General features: G+C 36.5%; 1 protein-coding gene across 1 annotated transcript; it reads left to right on the plus strand.

Annotated features, from left to right (window-relative positions):
• Nucleotides 1–2,519: 2,519 nt before the first annotated feature.
• Nucleotides 2,520–6,632, plus strand: LOC126676698 (amino acid transporter AVT1A-like). Its single transcript, XM_050370961.2, has 12 exons — nt 2,520–2,810; nt 3,169–3,422; nt 3,965–4,179; nt 4,274–4,297; nt 4,374–4,554; nt 4,636–4,855; nt 4,928–5,063; nt 5,164–5,181; nt 5,459–5,606; nt 5,787–5,830; nt 6,243–6,305; nt 6,395–6,632. Exons 1-12 carry the CDS (start codon nt 2,647–2,649, stop codon nt 6,485–6,487), a joined length of 1,560 nt encoding a protein of 519 aa, XP_050226918.1. The 5' UTR covers nt 2,520–2,646; the 3' UTR covers nt 6,488–6,632.
• The last annotated feature ends 10,968 nt before the right edge of the window (nt 6,633–17,600 follow it).

Raw genomic sequence — 17,600 nt, forward strand, 5'->3', positions numbered from 1 at the left:
CTTAGAACCATCGGTCTCTACTCTTGGCTTGGGTCTTCTTGGATTCCACTTGCTCCGTATCTGCCCTTGCTCCAGGTAGCTATCAAAGTGAGGCCGAACTGTGTTAATAGACACGTATTTGGCATCGGCCTCTTTCTTTGTTGGGAACAAAAGTTTCCCTTCGTTAATCGCCTTCTGAACCACATTTCTGAAGTTTACGCAGTTGTTCGTACTGTGCCTCCAGGAATTATGGTACTTGCAATAATCTTTACCGACTAGCTCTTCCGACGGCGGAATCGTATGTCCTTCGCTTAGGGCAATCTGCCCATCCTTCAACAGGGCATCGAATATGTCGTCGGCCTTAGTCAAGTCGAATGAATACTCTTTTTGTACCACCGCGGTCTTATTTCTTTTAACAAAGCCAGGCTTTCGCAAGGCCGAACATTCCAGGGGTTTCGTCCCCAAAAATTCGGCCATGTTGACTTCATCCTCGGAACCACTATCCTCGCTATCGGACACCACGGCCACGTCAAGCTGGTCTTTGTAATAGGTCCCTTTAGATGCGCCTCTCCTCTGTTCTTTTTCCTGGAGGAGTCTTTCGTAGCTCGTCACCCTGTTTGTTAGCTCGAACAAATCACGAAACCTGTGGCCCTCGAAGTGTTCCCTCATGGCGAAACTCATCCCTCTTACCACCATGGGTACGCAATCGGCCTCTGACATTTTGGTGGAGCACCTAGTCCTGAGATTCCTAAATCGGCCGATATACTTTTCTACCGACTCACTCGGTAGCTGTGAGATTCGGGCGAGGTCAGCTAGGGTGACATCAGGTGGTGCTCTGTAAAACTCTTCGTGGAAGAGGATCTCGAGATCCTTCCATGTGTCCACCGAATTGGGCGACAATCTAGAGTACCATGTGAACGCCATTTTCGTCAAAGAGCTGGCGAAAAGCCGGAGCTTCCAGAAATCGTGAGCGGCCGCTTCGCCGCATTGGGCTGAAAACCGGGCGACATGTTCAACCGTCGATTGGCCCTTCTCCTCGCCCGAAAACAAGCTGAACTCTGGCACTTTATACCCCCTTGGGAAAGGATATAACTTGTCGATCCAGTCTGGATACGGTTTCATGTACGATGGGCGAGGCATAGGCCGAAGGTCCACCCCGAGCCTTTCTAGCATGTCCATGAGTTGCCCTTGATTGTATATACTTGGATCGCCCCCCTCGGAATACGATCGTTCGCCCGTGTTGGGCTCCTGGGGGTTGGCTCCAGTAGCTTCCCCTTGTGGTCTAGCTTCGCCTTGTGGGTTGGACGAGCTTGCTCCCGGATGATCGGCCCTTCCTGAGAACTCGGCCTCGTTCCTTGTTAAGAGCTTAACGGAACCATATGTATACCCCATTTTGTTGGGTTGTTGTTCGGCCGAACCACCGGGTTGACCAAAACGGCTCGGTGTTTGGTTCTGTTCGGCCCTTCTGTACCCTTGATCGTTGGCGGATTGCCCAGAGAATAATCGCCCTAGGTTCTCCATTGCCTTGTTGAGGCCATCTAAGTTCCCTTGGATCTGCCTCTGGACCGACGTTTGGTCGGCCATGATGTTCCTCATTACTTCGGACATCTGATGCATAGCACCGTCGAACATTTGCTTGTTCTCTTGCGCTATTTCGCCCCTCATGGCCGAGAAGTCGGCCTGTGATAAAGAAGGGCGAGATGGAGGAAGTTGGCGTGAGTAGTCTATCATGTCATCGGTCGCGTCGTCGACCTTGTCCTTGGGTAGGCTCCCCTCGGCGTCCGTTGTATTCGGCGCCTTGCTTGATTGGTTCACCTGTTTGTCCTTGGCCATGGTTTCTGCTCTATCCGAATCTGATTCGTCTACTATGTCACCTTCCTTCCGTTGTTGTCGGCGTATAGACCGAGCGTGCCTGGAATCGTCTTTAAAGTCCGTTTTTGTGCTAACCATAAACTGTTCCCCAGTGGAGTCGCCAAAAGATGTTCGCCTGGAAATATTCCGGACTCGAATCTTTGAATTTATAATCGGGATCGGTTTGAGGTTTGATACTTTAACGAACCTATGCAGATATTCACAGGGCTTGTTTGGTTAAAGACACTTAACCACGTGATTTAAGAAGTAATAATCTGGGAGTCACGGACTCAGGCGAGATTAATACCGAAAACTACTCCTAAATTAAAACAATCCGGAGATTGCGGGATAAAAAGCACTGGGCTTGGTTTTTAATTGATTGATTTGTTGATACAAAAATAATGAAGCTCTGAGCTATTTATAGCTCCTCATAACTAAGACTCCTAATTCAACTAGGACTAAAATTCTAAAAGATAAAACACTCCTAATGAGTTTCAAACTCCTAATAAGAAGAAAAAGCAATAAGTAAAAGACTTTTCGTTGGGCCCGAATCCCTTGTAAGCCCACATGAAGCTCCTATCCAGTAATTATTTGGGCCGGTGTAAACAGGACCTAAAGATAAGTTTAGCCAATTTTATAACCTTTTAAAGAGGGTGGCATGTGTGTACGATAGAGTATTACGTAGACTGGTGAACCATTATTAGTTAGGGAATTTAACAAATTGGCATATAAATTCCGAGCTGCCAGCCATAAATTTTCTGAATCGAATCCTCTTCTGTTTCGTGTTTCTTCAATTTGCATTGTTCTGTTGTGTTGATGGACCTGCAGGGGAATGATCTACATACACAAACAACACAATTTTCCTTCAATGACAGTGATGCTGATGATGATGGCGGTGGTACAAACAGTTGCAGCTGCAGCAGAGAAGAGGTTAATGATATTGGTGGCGCTTCTTCTCAGCAATGGCCACAGAGTTTCAGGTCATTTGATTAATCTTTTTTTTTATGCCCATCTAGTTGAATCCTTTTGTTTTTGTACAATTTTGATACTACATTGTATATCAAAAAATTATGTACAAATTCTGCATTCACAAGGTCTCGGGTTCGAGTCTTATGAATGCAGAAAATCCCTACTGTAAGACTCACCCACCATGCCAGGTACTCGACGCGGGTCGGATTCGGATTAGTCAGGGCGAAGTCCTGGAAAACTGGATGAGCTTACAAAAAAAAATGTTAATTTGTTGATTCATGCAGAATACAAGATAACTGTGTGAATGTTTCTTAGAATTAGCAATGTGAGCCTGATCCACTGGCTCTGTTTTTTGTTTTTGGGTGGCAGAGAAGCAACAGATTCTTATTCAATCTCAATGTCACCAAAGTTCGGATTTCATGAAAGTGCGCAAATCTTTTTATATTCACGCATTCAGGGCCGTCATGACAGTAGTTTAGAGCAGGAGATCAAGTCTCCATTGCTGTCTCATAGTGAAAATAATTATCACAAGGAAGACTTTAATACAGAAGCTCAGTTGCCATTTGCTAGTGGCGAATCACCCGTTACTCATGGATGTAGCGTCACTCAGACTGTCTTCAATTGTAAGGATTATAGTGTTTGTACTTCCATTTACATGCTTATGTCCTAATCTCAAGTCTTTGCAATGGTAAAATGTCTGAAAATTTGTATTGTTAATTGAGTAAATCCACATGCTCAGATTGGTTTGAGAATATATGATTGAAATAATGTTTTTAGGTAATTTGCACTCAGGGTCCCTCAATTTCCTCATGTCACAGCCGACGTGGTGTTATGTGGTTCTAATATGTGACATTCATATGGATTAGAAACTAGTTTAATTATTCATATAAGCGTCTAGCTCATCGTAACATCGTCTAAAAATTAACGGAAATAGAGTCAAACCATTGACAGATTCTTGATGCAGTAACATCAGAGTTGAGGTATATTATTATTACAACTTGCAAAATAATGACAAAGGACTATATATGACGGGAGAGAAGGAAGTTGAGGTGCTGTCAATGCAAATTTTACGACAGCTTACGGTATCTAGCTAGATTGAGTCCTTGACATGAACATTTTGTTTTATTGTTGGACTTAAACTGTGGAATTGTTTCACTTTCAACAGTGGTTAATGTAATGGTTGGAGTTGGGCTTCTATCTACACCATCTACAATGAAAGAAGCAGGGTGGGCAAATTTGATAGTACTTGCTATTTTTGTATTGGCATTCTGTTATACAGCCAATCTTATGAGACATTGCTTTGAGAGCAAAAAGGGTATTATAACCTACCCGGATATAGGAGAAGCTGCTTTCGGCAAATATGGACGGATTGCTGTGTCTGTGAGCTTTCTTTTTTAATGTGCTCTTATTTACTACTTTTGGTTATTGGTTTTGAACTCTATGTTTCTAATTGTTTTCTTGAATTTTAATGCAGATAATTCTTTACATAGAGCTATATGTAAGTATTGTAGTTTTACGGATTTTATATCTTTTCCAACTTGCTATGGAATCACTGAATTCCTCTCTTTGTGCAGACATATTGTGTGGAATTTATTACCCTGGAGGGTGATAATCTTAGCAGGCTATTTCCTGGAACATCATTGGATTTGGCTGCTTTTCGTCTTGACTCCATGCACTTGTTTGGAATTCTGACTGCTTTTGTTGTTCTGCCAACGGTTTGGCTAAAGGATATCCAGGTCATCTCGTACCTCTCAGGTGATGCAAATATCTTGCTCGAAACTTCCGAGTGACTGAAAGCTCGTGATCTGATTCCTTGCTTTGGTTTCTGTTTTGCAGCTGGTGGAGTTTTAGCAACTATGGTGATTATTCTTTCTGTGCTTTTCCTTGGAACTGCAGGCGGAGTCGGGTTTCATCACACTAGTCCATTGGTGAAGTGGAATGGCATTCCGTTTGCAATTGGTGTGTACGGGTTCTGTTGTGGTGGGCACGCAGTTCTTCCGAATATCTATCAATCAATGGCCGATAAAAGAAAATTTACCAAGGCAGTAATAATTTGGTAGTAAACTTTGATTCCTTTGATGGATGTTTTTCTTTCTTGTTGCCTCTTAACTCTCTTCTTGTTCTGCAGCTTTATCTTGTGCTTTCTGCTCTACGGAGGCGTTTCTGTGATGGGATTTCTCATGTTTGGTGAAAATACACTGTCTCAGATAACATTGAATATGCCACCTCATTCCGTCACTTCAAAAGTTGCCTTGTGGACTACAGTGAGTATCCTTTGATTCGGATCTTTTTTCCGCTACTGAGATTTATCATGTGGTTTTTGATAGCTTTACATGTCTTGATCTCGATCTTGATCTTTTACAGGTGATCAACCCTCTCACCAAATATCCTTTTTGTGTCAAGTTCTGAAATTTTAAGTAGCTCACTTCACATGAACAATGCTCAAACTCTTAGCCTATGTTGCACAGAAACTTATAGAATCCGTACTCACCAATCGGTGTGTACAGACTATAATCTCGCTGTTTCAGTTTTAGCGTTGTGTGTTTCAGCACTTTCATTTCCGTGCAACATAATTCATACCTGAGTTTTTCATACCACTTTTTTCGCTTAATTTCATGTTAGTTTCTTTTGTTTAATTGTGCATTCCTTAACTATACATAAATATGCACTGTTGATGAACCCTTTGGCTAGGAGCATAGAGGAGCTACTGCCTGTTGGAATATCAAGTAGTTTGTGGTGCTTCATTCTTCTAAGAACATCCCTCGTCTTCTCTACTGTTATCGTGGCTTTTCTTCTCCCCTTTTTCGGTAAACAGCTTGTTTTCTTACTGCCATTAGAAAACAGGATTTCGGATCAGGCTATGATCTTGGGTTGTGTTATTTTCTTCTCTACTTTCAATAGAACAATTGTTATGTATGAAGTTCTCTAATTTCTCATTCTGTTGACATTAATGTTGTTAAATATTTTTTTTTATATATATATTGCAGGTCTCGTGATGGCTTTAATTGGTTCCGTCCTCTGTTTACTTTTGGTATGTAATTCAGTTACCATTGCCATCTTTTCTGATATATCATTTGCTGATTCGGAAATATAATATTCCTTCCTGTATAGTTTATCAAAACCAACTCATAATATATTTATTTCGACAGATTTTGCCAACGCTTTTATAGCGAGTTTGGTTCAAATAAAGTTCATTTATTTTTCATATTTCTAAATTAGTATAATTGTGGTTGGTTTACATAGAAATTCATTTGGTAAGTGTACTCTCCATTTGTTTCCAACTGTATTTTGTACGTAACCACGGAATTGAATGTTTCTGAAACATAGACTAGTAGTTAGATAGTTGTGAAAAAAACTTCAGCTCCGCCTTCTCTCTAATGAGAATCGACAGATATACTAATCGGTTTATTTTTACGTTTTCTGCATTGTTTCATATGATTCAGGCTGCAATTCTGCCGCCGTTATGCTTTCTACGGATAAAGGGGAAAAGTGCTACAAGATCACAGGCAAGTACACATTGCTTCAATATTATACCACTCGTGCAGCTCAAGTTTTCAATGTTCGTGTTGTTAATAGTATAACACGTTGCTTACAGATCGTCGGGAGCAGGACGATTGCTACATTGGGCATCATTTGTGCAATCCTTGGAGCATACTCATCCTTGTCAGAAATTGTTAAGCAGTATTGAAACTGAAATTTCATTGTTTATTCAGATCCATAAGTTGATTTAAGGTAACCTTTGTTGCATATTTATTATTGGCAAAACATTTTTAATTGACCACCACCTGTTTGATAAAATGCCAACACCAAATGAAAATGGGCGAATTACTCTCTCTTCTATTGTTTTAGATCTAAAACTGAACATGGGCAAATCATATCTCTGTGAATTCATATGAATTCATTTCAATCTATGCCATGTGAGTGAGTGTGACGTTGGAGGAATTCAAAGGAATTAATTATTTCATTGTTTGCACTATCTTTTCTTTTTGCAATTCGAAACACTGACCGGAATAAATATTATTGTAGCGTCTATGTTAGTATTTTTTGATGGAAAATTACTCGGTATTTTGAATTGCGAAAATTTAAAAATTGTGTTCGACATTGCCAAAATTGTAAGTTCGTGTTTGTTGATTTCCAATTTTTGACGACGATAATTTTATTGATTGTTTTAGATTTACTTAACTAATAGCTCAATTCAAGCAAATAAATAAAATAAAATAAAAAGTCAAAGCAATCAAAAAATTTATTAATACTAACTTTACACAAAATTACATACAAATACATAAAAAAATAAGTAAAAATAAAATTACATTCCAAGGACTCAATATAAATAAACCAGCGGGCTATTATGCCTTTTTTGATCAAGGACTGATTCTGGAACTTTTGAACATCAGGGGCCAAAATTTAATATCTCTAGGTATCCAATTGGACAATATGGTAAGGTGGCGGACCAAAACAAACAATTTACCAAATTTTGTTTTTTGTGACACTATTTGCCGCAGTGTTTCGGAATAGTTAAAACATTGTAGCTTAAACATAATTGAATGCTATAAATATGGTTTAAAAAGGTTTAATCAAAAAAGCTTTCTGGAGTTATAGATAAAAACCCTAGCCGCCTTTTCTTCTTTTTTCTCTCTAACAAACCCTAGCCGCCTATAGCTTTTTTCTTATTTTTTCTTCGGCAGTCGTCAATGGCTTAATTTTTCTATTGACGGTAGCCACCCCTTTTGTTTATGTTATTTTAATTTCATAGAATATAATAAATAGCCAATTCTTTTTCATTTTTCTGACGGATTAAAATTTATCACGAAGCACAATTCAATTATCAAGCAGCGACGATAGATTGAAGATATTTCAGTAACAAAATGGATTCGTCTATGAGATATACTAGTTTTATTTATTTTTTATTGTTCGTCTTTTTTATGAATGTTTTACTTTGTCCTTTCTTTATGAAACGTTTGTTGTGCTTTCTCTGTAAAATGTTTGTTGTCTCCTTTTTAGAAGGAGTTATTGTCTCTTTTTTAGAAGAAGTTATATCAAATGTTGATTGAATCGGATGCTATGAGTTTGCGGGTGTTTGGAGAAGTTTGAACGAAGAGTGATTGAAGACTGCACTTAATTTGCGAAACAATTAGTAATTTATTTTTATTTTTGTAAGTAAGGTCTGCGAATCAGGCAGCATGTTGTCTGTTCCATGTCAGGTCATCGGGTTTAGTTTTCAAATTATCCCGAATTTCTTACAAACGTAACTGTTTCATATTTAATTTAATGAGATCCGATGAATTCAAAAAAAAAGGTTTAATCAAAATTACATCTAATTAAATGCAAGTAGACCTAATTAATTACATTTTTCATGTTTACAAAATTGCCACTATCATTACCTACATAAACATGCTCATTTCTCTTGTTCATAACCATCGGGAAATAACATAGCAATATGCCCGAAGAAACTCTACTCCTTCAGTTTTTTCTTCTTTCATTTTCTTCTACTTAGCTGAAAAACAAAGTCTTTATTTTCCTCCTCTCCTTTAGCATAGACTCTCTAAAAACTCTGTCTAACCATAAAAATTCTCTTTAACCAAAATGTAAACTCCTTCAAGCAGTTTTGGAGTTCAAAACTGATAGAAGTAACATCTCAAAATCAATCATGAGAATGCATAAAAATAAAAGAGATACTCTCCTCAAAAGAGAGAAATTTTCAACAAAAAAATAGAATTTCAGTTTTGGTATTCATAGCTAGAGAAAAAAGAAGCCATTCATAACCAAGACTATACATCACGCTATTCTATAACTAAATCTCAGCACAAACATAAAAATAAACAAAAACATTTTTTTAAATCCTCTCAATCATTTATGTGTGATCATGTTTATTTGTTAACTTTGGTGTTCATGGCTGGCAAATGAATCAAATGCATATAATACACAAATCTGAATTACAAATCATTTATTTTTGTAAATCAAAATCACAATAGTTCTATCAAAACAGTACATGAAATAACCAAGTCAAAATATGGAATTCCATTGTCATAAACCCAGTAGAATGTAGCCCTCACTTGGTTCGTAAATATATACTTCCTGGGAAGTATACATTCCGGTAAGTTAATTGCTGAGAAAGTTAGTAAAAAGGAAATTAATAATTGTTTTACTTGGTTTACTTACTAACTTTCCGGGAAGTTGTATTTTATTTTAATTAATTAAAGTTTAAAGACGATATTATCCTTAATAACTAACTAGGCTAATTAAATGTAGGAATATAGTTGTATTTTTTTTATCAAGTTAACTAGGGAAGTTCTATTTACTTAGGTTTGACTCGGGAAGTCAAATCGCTAACTTCCCAGAAAGTAACACGTATAAGTTGCACCAAGTAAAAAAAATTTGCTACTTTCCGGAAAGTTAAACTTCCCTTACTCACTTACCCCCAACCAAGCGAGGCCGTAATCTCAAACACCAAACTCAAAAGCATACATTATAGCTATGATCAAACACCATCAATAAGATTTATGCCAAAAGAGAGGAATGGCAACTCAAATAATGACAAGCTCTCAAACAAACAAGCAAGCTAGCAGCATTCAAGGGAACAGACAACATTTATAACTAAGGTATACACACCTAACATTCATTTTAATTTAGCCTTGCGGCAATACAAGAGTCGGCGTATACCTGCAATCTCTCTTTTGTAGTTCTAAGGCAGATAGACATCATTCGTCAATGTATCGATTCTTTATCCTTAATGGAAGGAGTTGAAACATGTAGGGTGGACGTAAAAGTCCGTTTTGAAATCTGGAGTTTGATTTAGCCTTGCGGATGTATATAGTGAACAGAGTTTTCACTAGTCAAGTAACTGGAGGTTTGATCAAGCAAAAGAGTTTTACTTGATTGTATTTGATTCTTTTAGACCTGGCCTAACAGGATATTTTTGAAAAGACCGATTTTGAGACTGAAAACGTTCGTTAGGCCAGACCTAAGATTAAGATTGAAATAGCAGTTTTTGAAACATTGGTTTCACGACCCAAAATCAGATATCGTGACCAGCGCCAGGGTATGGGTATGGTCGTACCAAAACCCGTAATTAGCCTCGCGGAACATTAAACATCACAATTAAACTTGCATAGAACTTGCTCGGGGGCAAGTGAGACTCCAACCTATATCTAGCAGTGTATATAAACAACATATATTTAATTAAATGCACGGTTCAAACCCAAATCAAAATATTAAACCCAGTTTAATAATTCCAACGTAGTGAGTCAACTGAGTCAACACGTAACTCAGTTTCTTCTAACATGTTGGGCGACCAATGTCTAATCCGACCCAACCATTTTATCAAAAATATAAACCACATAATGTAATTCTAAAAATATTAATTTTGATAAAATATCAAACACGGTCAAAACGGAACTCAATAGCTTTAGACGGAAGTAATCAATATTCACAAATAAGTATTTAACTAAAATAAGGTAAGAAAACGTTTTAAAACTTAAAACGTAAATTTAAAACTAAAACGTAGCATAGCCGCATAGGCACATTAAGCCAAAGATTTAAAATAAATCATAATTATCCAAATAATTATACGAATATAGGTTAAAAATATAATCATAGTTTTCGATTAAATATTCAAAACACTTTAAATAATAATTGAATTAATAATTTAGAAGTCACACGATAGTTGAAAGTCCGACTTTAAAATCAATATTTCATGACATCATATAACTTTAAATTACTAATTAAAACCCAACCAATTTATCATAAGGACCAAATGACCTAAATAAATATTCGAAACAATATCAAACCCCAACAACTTAAAAGAAAACAAGGCTCATAATACAACTTATTCATTAAGCCAAATCATACTCCAATTAAAATTTAGAAACAAATATAACGGCCCATGCAAAATAAGAGTAACGAACTCACCAAAACACAAAGGCATAATCATCTTCTTGAAAACCAATTTTTAACAGTTACAAAACAATTTACAACGGCCAAGCAAAACACGAAACTAACCAAAATCTCAATCCACAACGATCAATTCAACCTAACAATTATCATAGTGACCATTGAATTTAACAATAAACATTTGAAATCACAAACTCAAAATATAGTAACAATTGACGTTAGTAATGGATTCAACACAGCCGAAGCCAACAATGTCAAGAGCAAGAATCAATGAGGAAAAGCCAAAATGATATGATTAATAAGCTTCAGAATAAAACCCTAGGAACAATATAAATTGCCTTAGGAAGAAATAAGCCATGCGGTAACTTAAGATCAAAACAGAAACCAAGAATATTCATAAAATGATGAAACGACGGCACTAATAACGGATAAGATTACGTATTGAATTACAATTTCAAACTTTAAATTCGAAGAGGAGTGAGTTATCTACGACCGAAAATAAACGGATCTCGATTCGGTGCTAAAACGAACGAGGTCGGATCAAAATACGGAGAGTCGTTATTAAACCAAAACTGAAATTGAGATTAAGAACTTACCGAATTTCAACCAAGAAGATGATGTATTTGGACGTTACAATTCAGTGTTTATCGATAGAGAGCGGCGGCTAGGATTTAGAGAATATGATGTATGAATTACGGTTTAAATCGGTGTTTAAAATGAGGTATATATTAGGGAGAGAATAAGAAACACGCAGCACAATTTTTAAAGCTACCAAATTAGTTTCTGTTTCTATATCGAAGAATAAGACCATGCGTGAATGGGCTTCATAGGTCTAGCCTTCTACCAATTGAATGGGCCATATAAAGAGTGGAAAATTTGAAATGTAAAAAAAAGTGTAACATGAATAGTTTAGGCGTGAATGCACTTGCATGGCCAACATGCATTAGGTTTACATATTTTATTTTATTTATTTTGAATAAACATTATGCATGGTTAACATATTTAATTTAATAATACAAACCAAATAAGAATCGTACTACGACCGACTTAACGGACGAATCAAATAAAATTAAATAAAAAAATTTATTAATAATAACAACAAATTACCTAAAGCTCAATGTAATGCAAAAATTAGAATAAAAATTAAAAAATTATTTAAAAATAATAAAAGAAACATCCGGGATATTACAATCGGATTTAGAATCTTTACATTGGCAGTCATGTCTCAAGTACAATCATTATATTGGGTAGGTCCTATAGGATAGTGTCTAAGGTGGATGCATGTGGGCTGAGTCGATGGGTTTTTGTAGTAACCGGTTTAAGGCTCCCACAGACTTACATACCTTTGATAGGTCTCCTCAATTACGAGTTAAAACAACCGAGGTACTAGGCTGTGAGTGATACTACTCCGCATAAGACATTCTGGACATTGGAGTGCAACGCCAAAGCGTGAGATCGGCTATGAATATCGGGACTGGATAGGGACTCCTAGAGAGTAGGTGAGAAGAGAAATGTGATGAAGTAGGTGCGAATATGTTTGGAAAATAAAGCAGGTGATCGATAAGGAGCAAGCCGTGCAGTTTAGGTCTATGACAACCGTTTTTAAAAACAATTATGAAAATATTTTATATTTTAAAAACAGTTGTTTTTAATCCCCAGCGGAGTCGCCACTGTGAGCAGAGCGGGGTTTGGGGCCGCTCTCCCAAGGCTTATGGCTGACTTCTTGATTTGAAAATGGTTGGAAAAACAGAGTCGCCATCTAGTTCAACTAGGAAATGCCTTTTAACTGACTAGGTAACCTTACTCGCTTATGGGTAAGATTACCGTGCATCGGACCGAAGACTAGGGTTTGTGGACCTCCCCGAGACTTTTATGTTAGGCTTATCTGTTACCGGTTTTATTTACTGGATATATTCATTTTATTCTCAACTCAACAGTATATGCAGTTCATGGGATATGAAAGCTTTAAATAAACAAGTATGAAAGCAGTAAATATATGTTTGACGCGCATATGACTCGATTTGGACTGACATTTGAGGCAAGTAATATGTACTCCTAAACATACATCTAACCATAAAGGTCTCTAGCAAATAACAAAATTATGGCTGGTCTGGGTATTTTACATGCACAAAGCCTAAAACGGATGTAAATGTTTGATTGATTAATTTTATTTGTTGATCTTGAAAAACCTATACAACCGTAACTACTCATTCATGGCAGTCCTACGATGTCTAGGTGATGGGCTGGAATTGCATTATTTGGTTAATTTATGTGATTAGTCCTTTAACCGGTTGATTGATATGCTTTTGGAAAGCAGTAAATAATGCTGCCATGCTCAAGGGAATTTTGATATACATATAAGGTTGGGGATACTTTTTAACCTCGTTGACTTTACTCGCGCGGGTTTTGACCATTGGTCTGGTCGGAATTGACTCTCGGTCAGATCACAAGAGTTGTGCGTCTCGTCCATCCGATTCTATTGGTTTGTTCTCGAGTCAATTCTGAGTTAAGGTTAACCTGGAATCGGCTCTGGAAGTTGGTGGTTTGCTAGGCCTCGGGCTCGTGGGCCAGGTATATACACTATGTTACTTTCTGGGACTTCTGAGTCCGTTTTACATCGGGCTTGGCCCGTTACAAAGGAAGAACATAAAAGACATGAAAAAAATAAATCTGGATCTAAACAAAATCTAATTCTGAGCTCAAACGAGCGCATAAACCTAAATTGAAGATCTGGGAGTCGTTTGGAAGATCTATGAGTTAATTTGAAAACATGATTCATCAAAAAAACGGCGCCAAGAGAAGGTGGAGGCGCCGACAGATTGGATTGGCGGCGCCACCAGTTTTATTTAGCGACGGCGCCAACAGTGATGGCGGCGGCCATTTTGGTCAGCAGGTCCGGGTATTCGGTTTTTTGTCTGTTCTCACTCGTTTCATCTCTGTTTTTCATGCGAAAGTAGTCAAAAGCGCATAAAATTAAACAAGGAATCTAAAAAATACACTATTGAAGTGATTCTACGTGATTTGAACAAAATTATATATGTGGACAACAACTATTTTTAGGGTGTTTTTATCAATGTTATTAAAAGCTGACCGGACCGGACGGTCGGACCGGATTAACCGGGAACCGGTCTGTCTTCCAGTCCGGTTAGATGCTAAGATTTTAAAAGTAAAAAAATCGGAAAAAACCGGATTAAACCGGTGAAATCTGGTTAACAATGGAAAAAACGGACAACTCCGGTTTTTGATATTTTTTTTTTGCCATAGAGAGCAATATATAAATATATAAGAAGAAAGGTCATCTCCTGAAGATGATGAACCAATCTTAAGCAAAAGAGATAAAAGTGGACTTCGCGGCTACTATTGAGTCATCCAAATACACATTCGTTTACCAAATTAGAATACGAAAGCGTAAATAATTTGCTAAACGAACGGTAACAATATAGAACAATAAAAACTTAAAAGAGGGAATTACTTACCGTTAAAAAATATATTAGTATAAGTATTACCTTCATTGTAGAGCGCATTACTGAAATGTCGGAACCATTCAGAACAAAAGACACCGCCATAGCTTACCTGAACATTTAAATTATGAAATAGTATGTAAAAAAATTTAATTTAAAGTTTACCTTATAGTAGAGGCGGTCCATTAGTAGAGAAAAACCACCAATTGTCAACGGAGAGAGTAAGAAGTGCTTGGTAGGCCCCTCATTTAGAAGTATATGTCCAAAAAACTAAAAACACAATTAAATTAAATATTAATATTTATATTTATAAATTAGTATTTTGTAAAACATTTAGACTTTTTTTAATAATATATAAATATAAAAAAAGATAGGCCATCTCATGAAGAAAATGACCCACCTTGAACAAAGAAAATAAAAGTAGACTTAGCGGCTACTAATTGAGCCATCCAATTACACATTTGTTTAACCAATTAAAATACCCATATATGGATAATTTGCTGAACGAATATATATGAAACAATACTAATAAATAAATAAAAACAAAAATTACTCACTACTGGCACCGACTAAAGTAATATATTGTTACCTTGATTTGTAGAAATGCAAAAACTGAAAAGTTTGGATTATCCAAACCAAAGCACACCGGTACACACCTGATCATTTAATTTTAAAAATAATATAAAATTAAGGTTAAACTTACCTGATAGTAGAGGAGTTCCACCAATCGACGGCGGATGGCGGAAGTTAGAGGGGCCGCATATAAGGCCCCTGTTGATATCGACTAAAGTACGCGCAAAATTGAAATGTCGGAATCATTCAGAATAATACTCACCAGCATAGCTTACCTGATCATTTAAATTATAATAATAATAATAATACAATAAACCAATATAATCTTACCTGATAATAGCGGAGTTCCACCATTGAGAAACCCCTCTTGCATAAGTAACGTGAGAAAGAAAATTTTCCATATGTAATATAAACACCCATAAAGGGGCAATAAACACCCAATTGGGGATAAAAAATTTCTTAAAAGATGACTAAAAAATTCACAAAGTATACAAAAGAAATATGTAATTTTAAGATTAAATAAAACTCATAAAACACGAGAAAAAATCACTCAAAAATCAATTATATTATTCTTTAATCAATGTTTGATATTGAAAAAAGGGCAGAATTTAAATGTTCTATATTTGTTGGTAAACAATTTTTATAGATCAAAGTTTGAAAATTTATATCCCGTTAAAGAGCAGCAGCATCAAGACATGACAGCAATTGATAACGACTAATCAGCGGTGTCACCGTTGACATCAACAATCATGGAAGTTGATTTAAAGAAAAATCATTTTTGTAAACTGATTATATGGAGTATGGTATAGCAAATGATTAAAAAAAATATGATTATCAATAACTGTACATAAAATTAATGATTAAAACAAACCGTAATGATATATATGATTAGTGTTAAATTTCAAACCTAACAGTGGAGGAGCAATATGATGAAGATGATGGAATTTGATTCTTGTTACAGCATTTCCTCAACCTATTCTTATTACAGCATTTCCTCAGCGACATTAATGCATTTTTGACACAAATATGCCCAGACTTGGGCCAAACGGCCAAACCATACATTTTAAATCGGGCAGATAACTTAAGAAGAAACAAAGAAAAAGGAAGTACTACGGTGATATAAGATGGAACTATTTAGAAGGTTGAAAAAATTATTATGTGAGGACTGTGTTATTGATATTGTCCTTCGCAAAATCTAATGCTATTGGAAGACAAGAAATTAAATTTTGGTCCAGCAAAACTATACTAATATTAAACATGAACAGATAATTTAAATTGAAAGAAAATAAAAACATGTTGAAAATCTAGAATATTCTATTCCATGTATAGCTCATGATTTTATTCTATGTATAGCCCATGATTTTAGCTTTATTTTAGGATATAATATATTTCTCCTAATTTAAAAAAGGAGATGACAGATTTTATGGGATTGACAAAAGTCAAATCCATCTGTATAAATAATGTACAACCTAAGTAAACTAAATAACAATTTAGTTCTTTTGTTCATGGTATCAGAGCCTTGTTGCTCTTGGAACCTCCTTTAATCAGCTTTCATTGCTGAGTATTTTCTTCTTAAAAGCCTCTAAAGTGAAGTGCAGTTTTTCTCAGCCTTCATTGCTGGTTTTTCTTTTCTCGGCCTTGATTGCCCTTCCTGTTCTTGTTGAAAACTTCAACATGTCAGAAACGTCAAAAATTAATTCTGGTACTGAGTCATTAAACGCTCAACAAATAGGGGATTTACAGAATATCCAGGCAGCCTATAGGCTGAATGCAAAAAAATTATTTAAAGTGGTCACAATTTGTTCAAACATTCCTCAAAGGAAAAGGCAAACTCAGTCACTTGCTTGGAACTGGACCAAAAGAGGAGGATCCTAAATTCAATGCTTGGGATGAAGAGGATTCCATGGTCATGTCATGGTTGTGGAATTCCATGTTATCTGAAATAAGTGACACTTGTATGTTCCTGCCAACAGCTAAAGACATATGGAATGCTGTTCGACAGACCTACTCAAAGTCAGGAGATGCAGCCCTGATCTATGAGATCAAAACGAAGATTGCAGCCACTAAACAAGGTAATCTTTCGGTCACTCAGTATGCTAACCTTCTACAAAATCTGTGGCGGGAAATGGATCAATATCGATGTGTTCAGATGCTGTGTAGCGAAGATGCAGCCACCTTGAACAACTTCATTGAAAAAGATAGAGTTTATGATTTCCTTGCTGGTCTCAATATGGAATTTGATCAGGTAAAAGTTCAGATTTTAGGGAAGGAGAAATTACCATCTCTAAATGAGACAATATCACTGATTCGGGCTGAAGAGAATAGGAGAGAAGTGATGTTTGAGTCCAAAACATTAGAAGGCTCAGCAATGGTTTCCACAAAATTTAAGAATAAGGAAACAAATACTGGTAATTGGCGTCCAGAATCAAACAAAGACCTAATCTGGTGCACTTATTGCAAAAAATCACGCCATACGCGAGAGGATTGCTTCAAGCTCCATGGGAAGGAACAAGTCCTTAGTCGTAAAGGTGGATTCAAAGGAGGAAAAGCCCACTTAACTAATAGCGAAGATCAACATCCAGAAAAATCCAACCAGATTGATTTTGGAGATCTTAAGAAGGAAGAAATTGACAAGCTAAGAAACCTTCTAAGTTCCCTTGAAAGTTCTCTTGAAAAGTCTTCTGGTACGTGTTCATTAGCTCAGTCAGGTAAGTGCCTCAACTCTCATTCTTTAAGTGCCTCGAGTATGTCCTCTCTAGGCTCTTGGGTCATCGATTCCGGAGCCACTGACCATATGACGCATAGTCCAATTAGATTTAATTCCTATAACCCATTACCTGGAAATAGAAAAATTATTGTTGCGGATGGATCTCCTAT

This window comes from Mercurialis annua, linkage group LG4 (assembly GCF_937616625.2).
Source record: "Mercurialis annua linkage group LG4, ddMerAnnu1.2, whole genome shotgun sequence".
Taxonomy (NCBI): domain Eukaryota; kingdom Viridiplantae; phylum Streptophyta; class Magnoliopsida; order Malpighiales; family Euphorbiaceae; genus Mercurialis; species Mercurialis annua.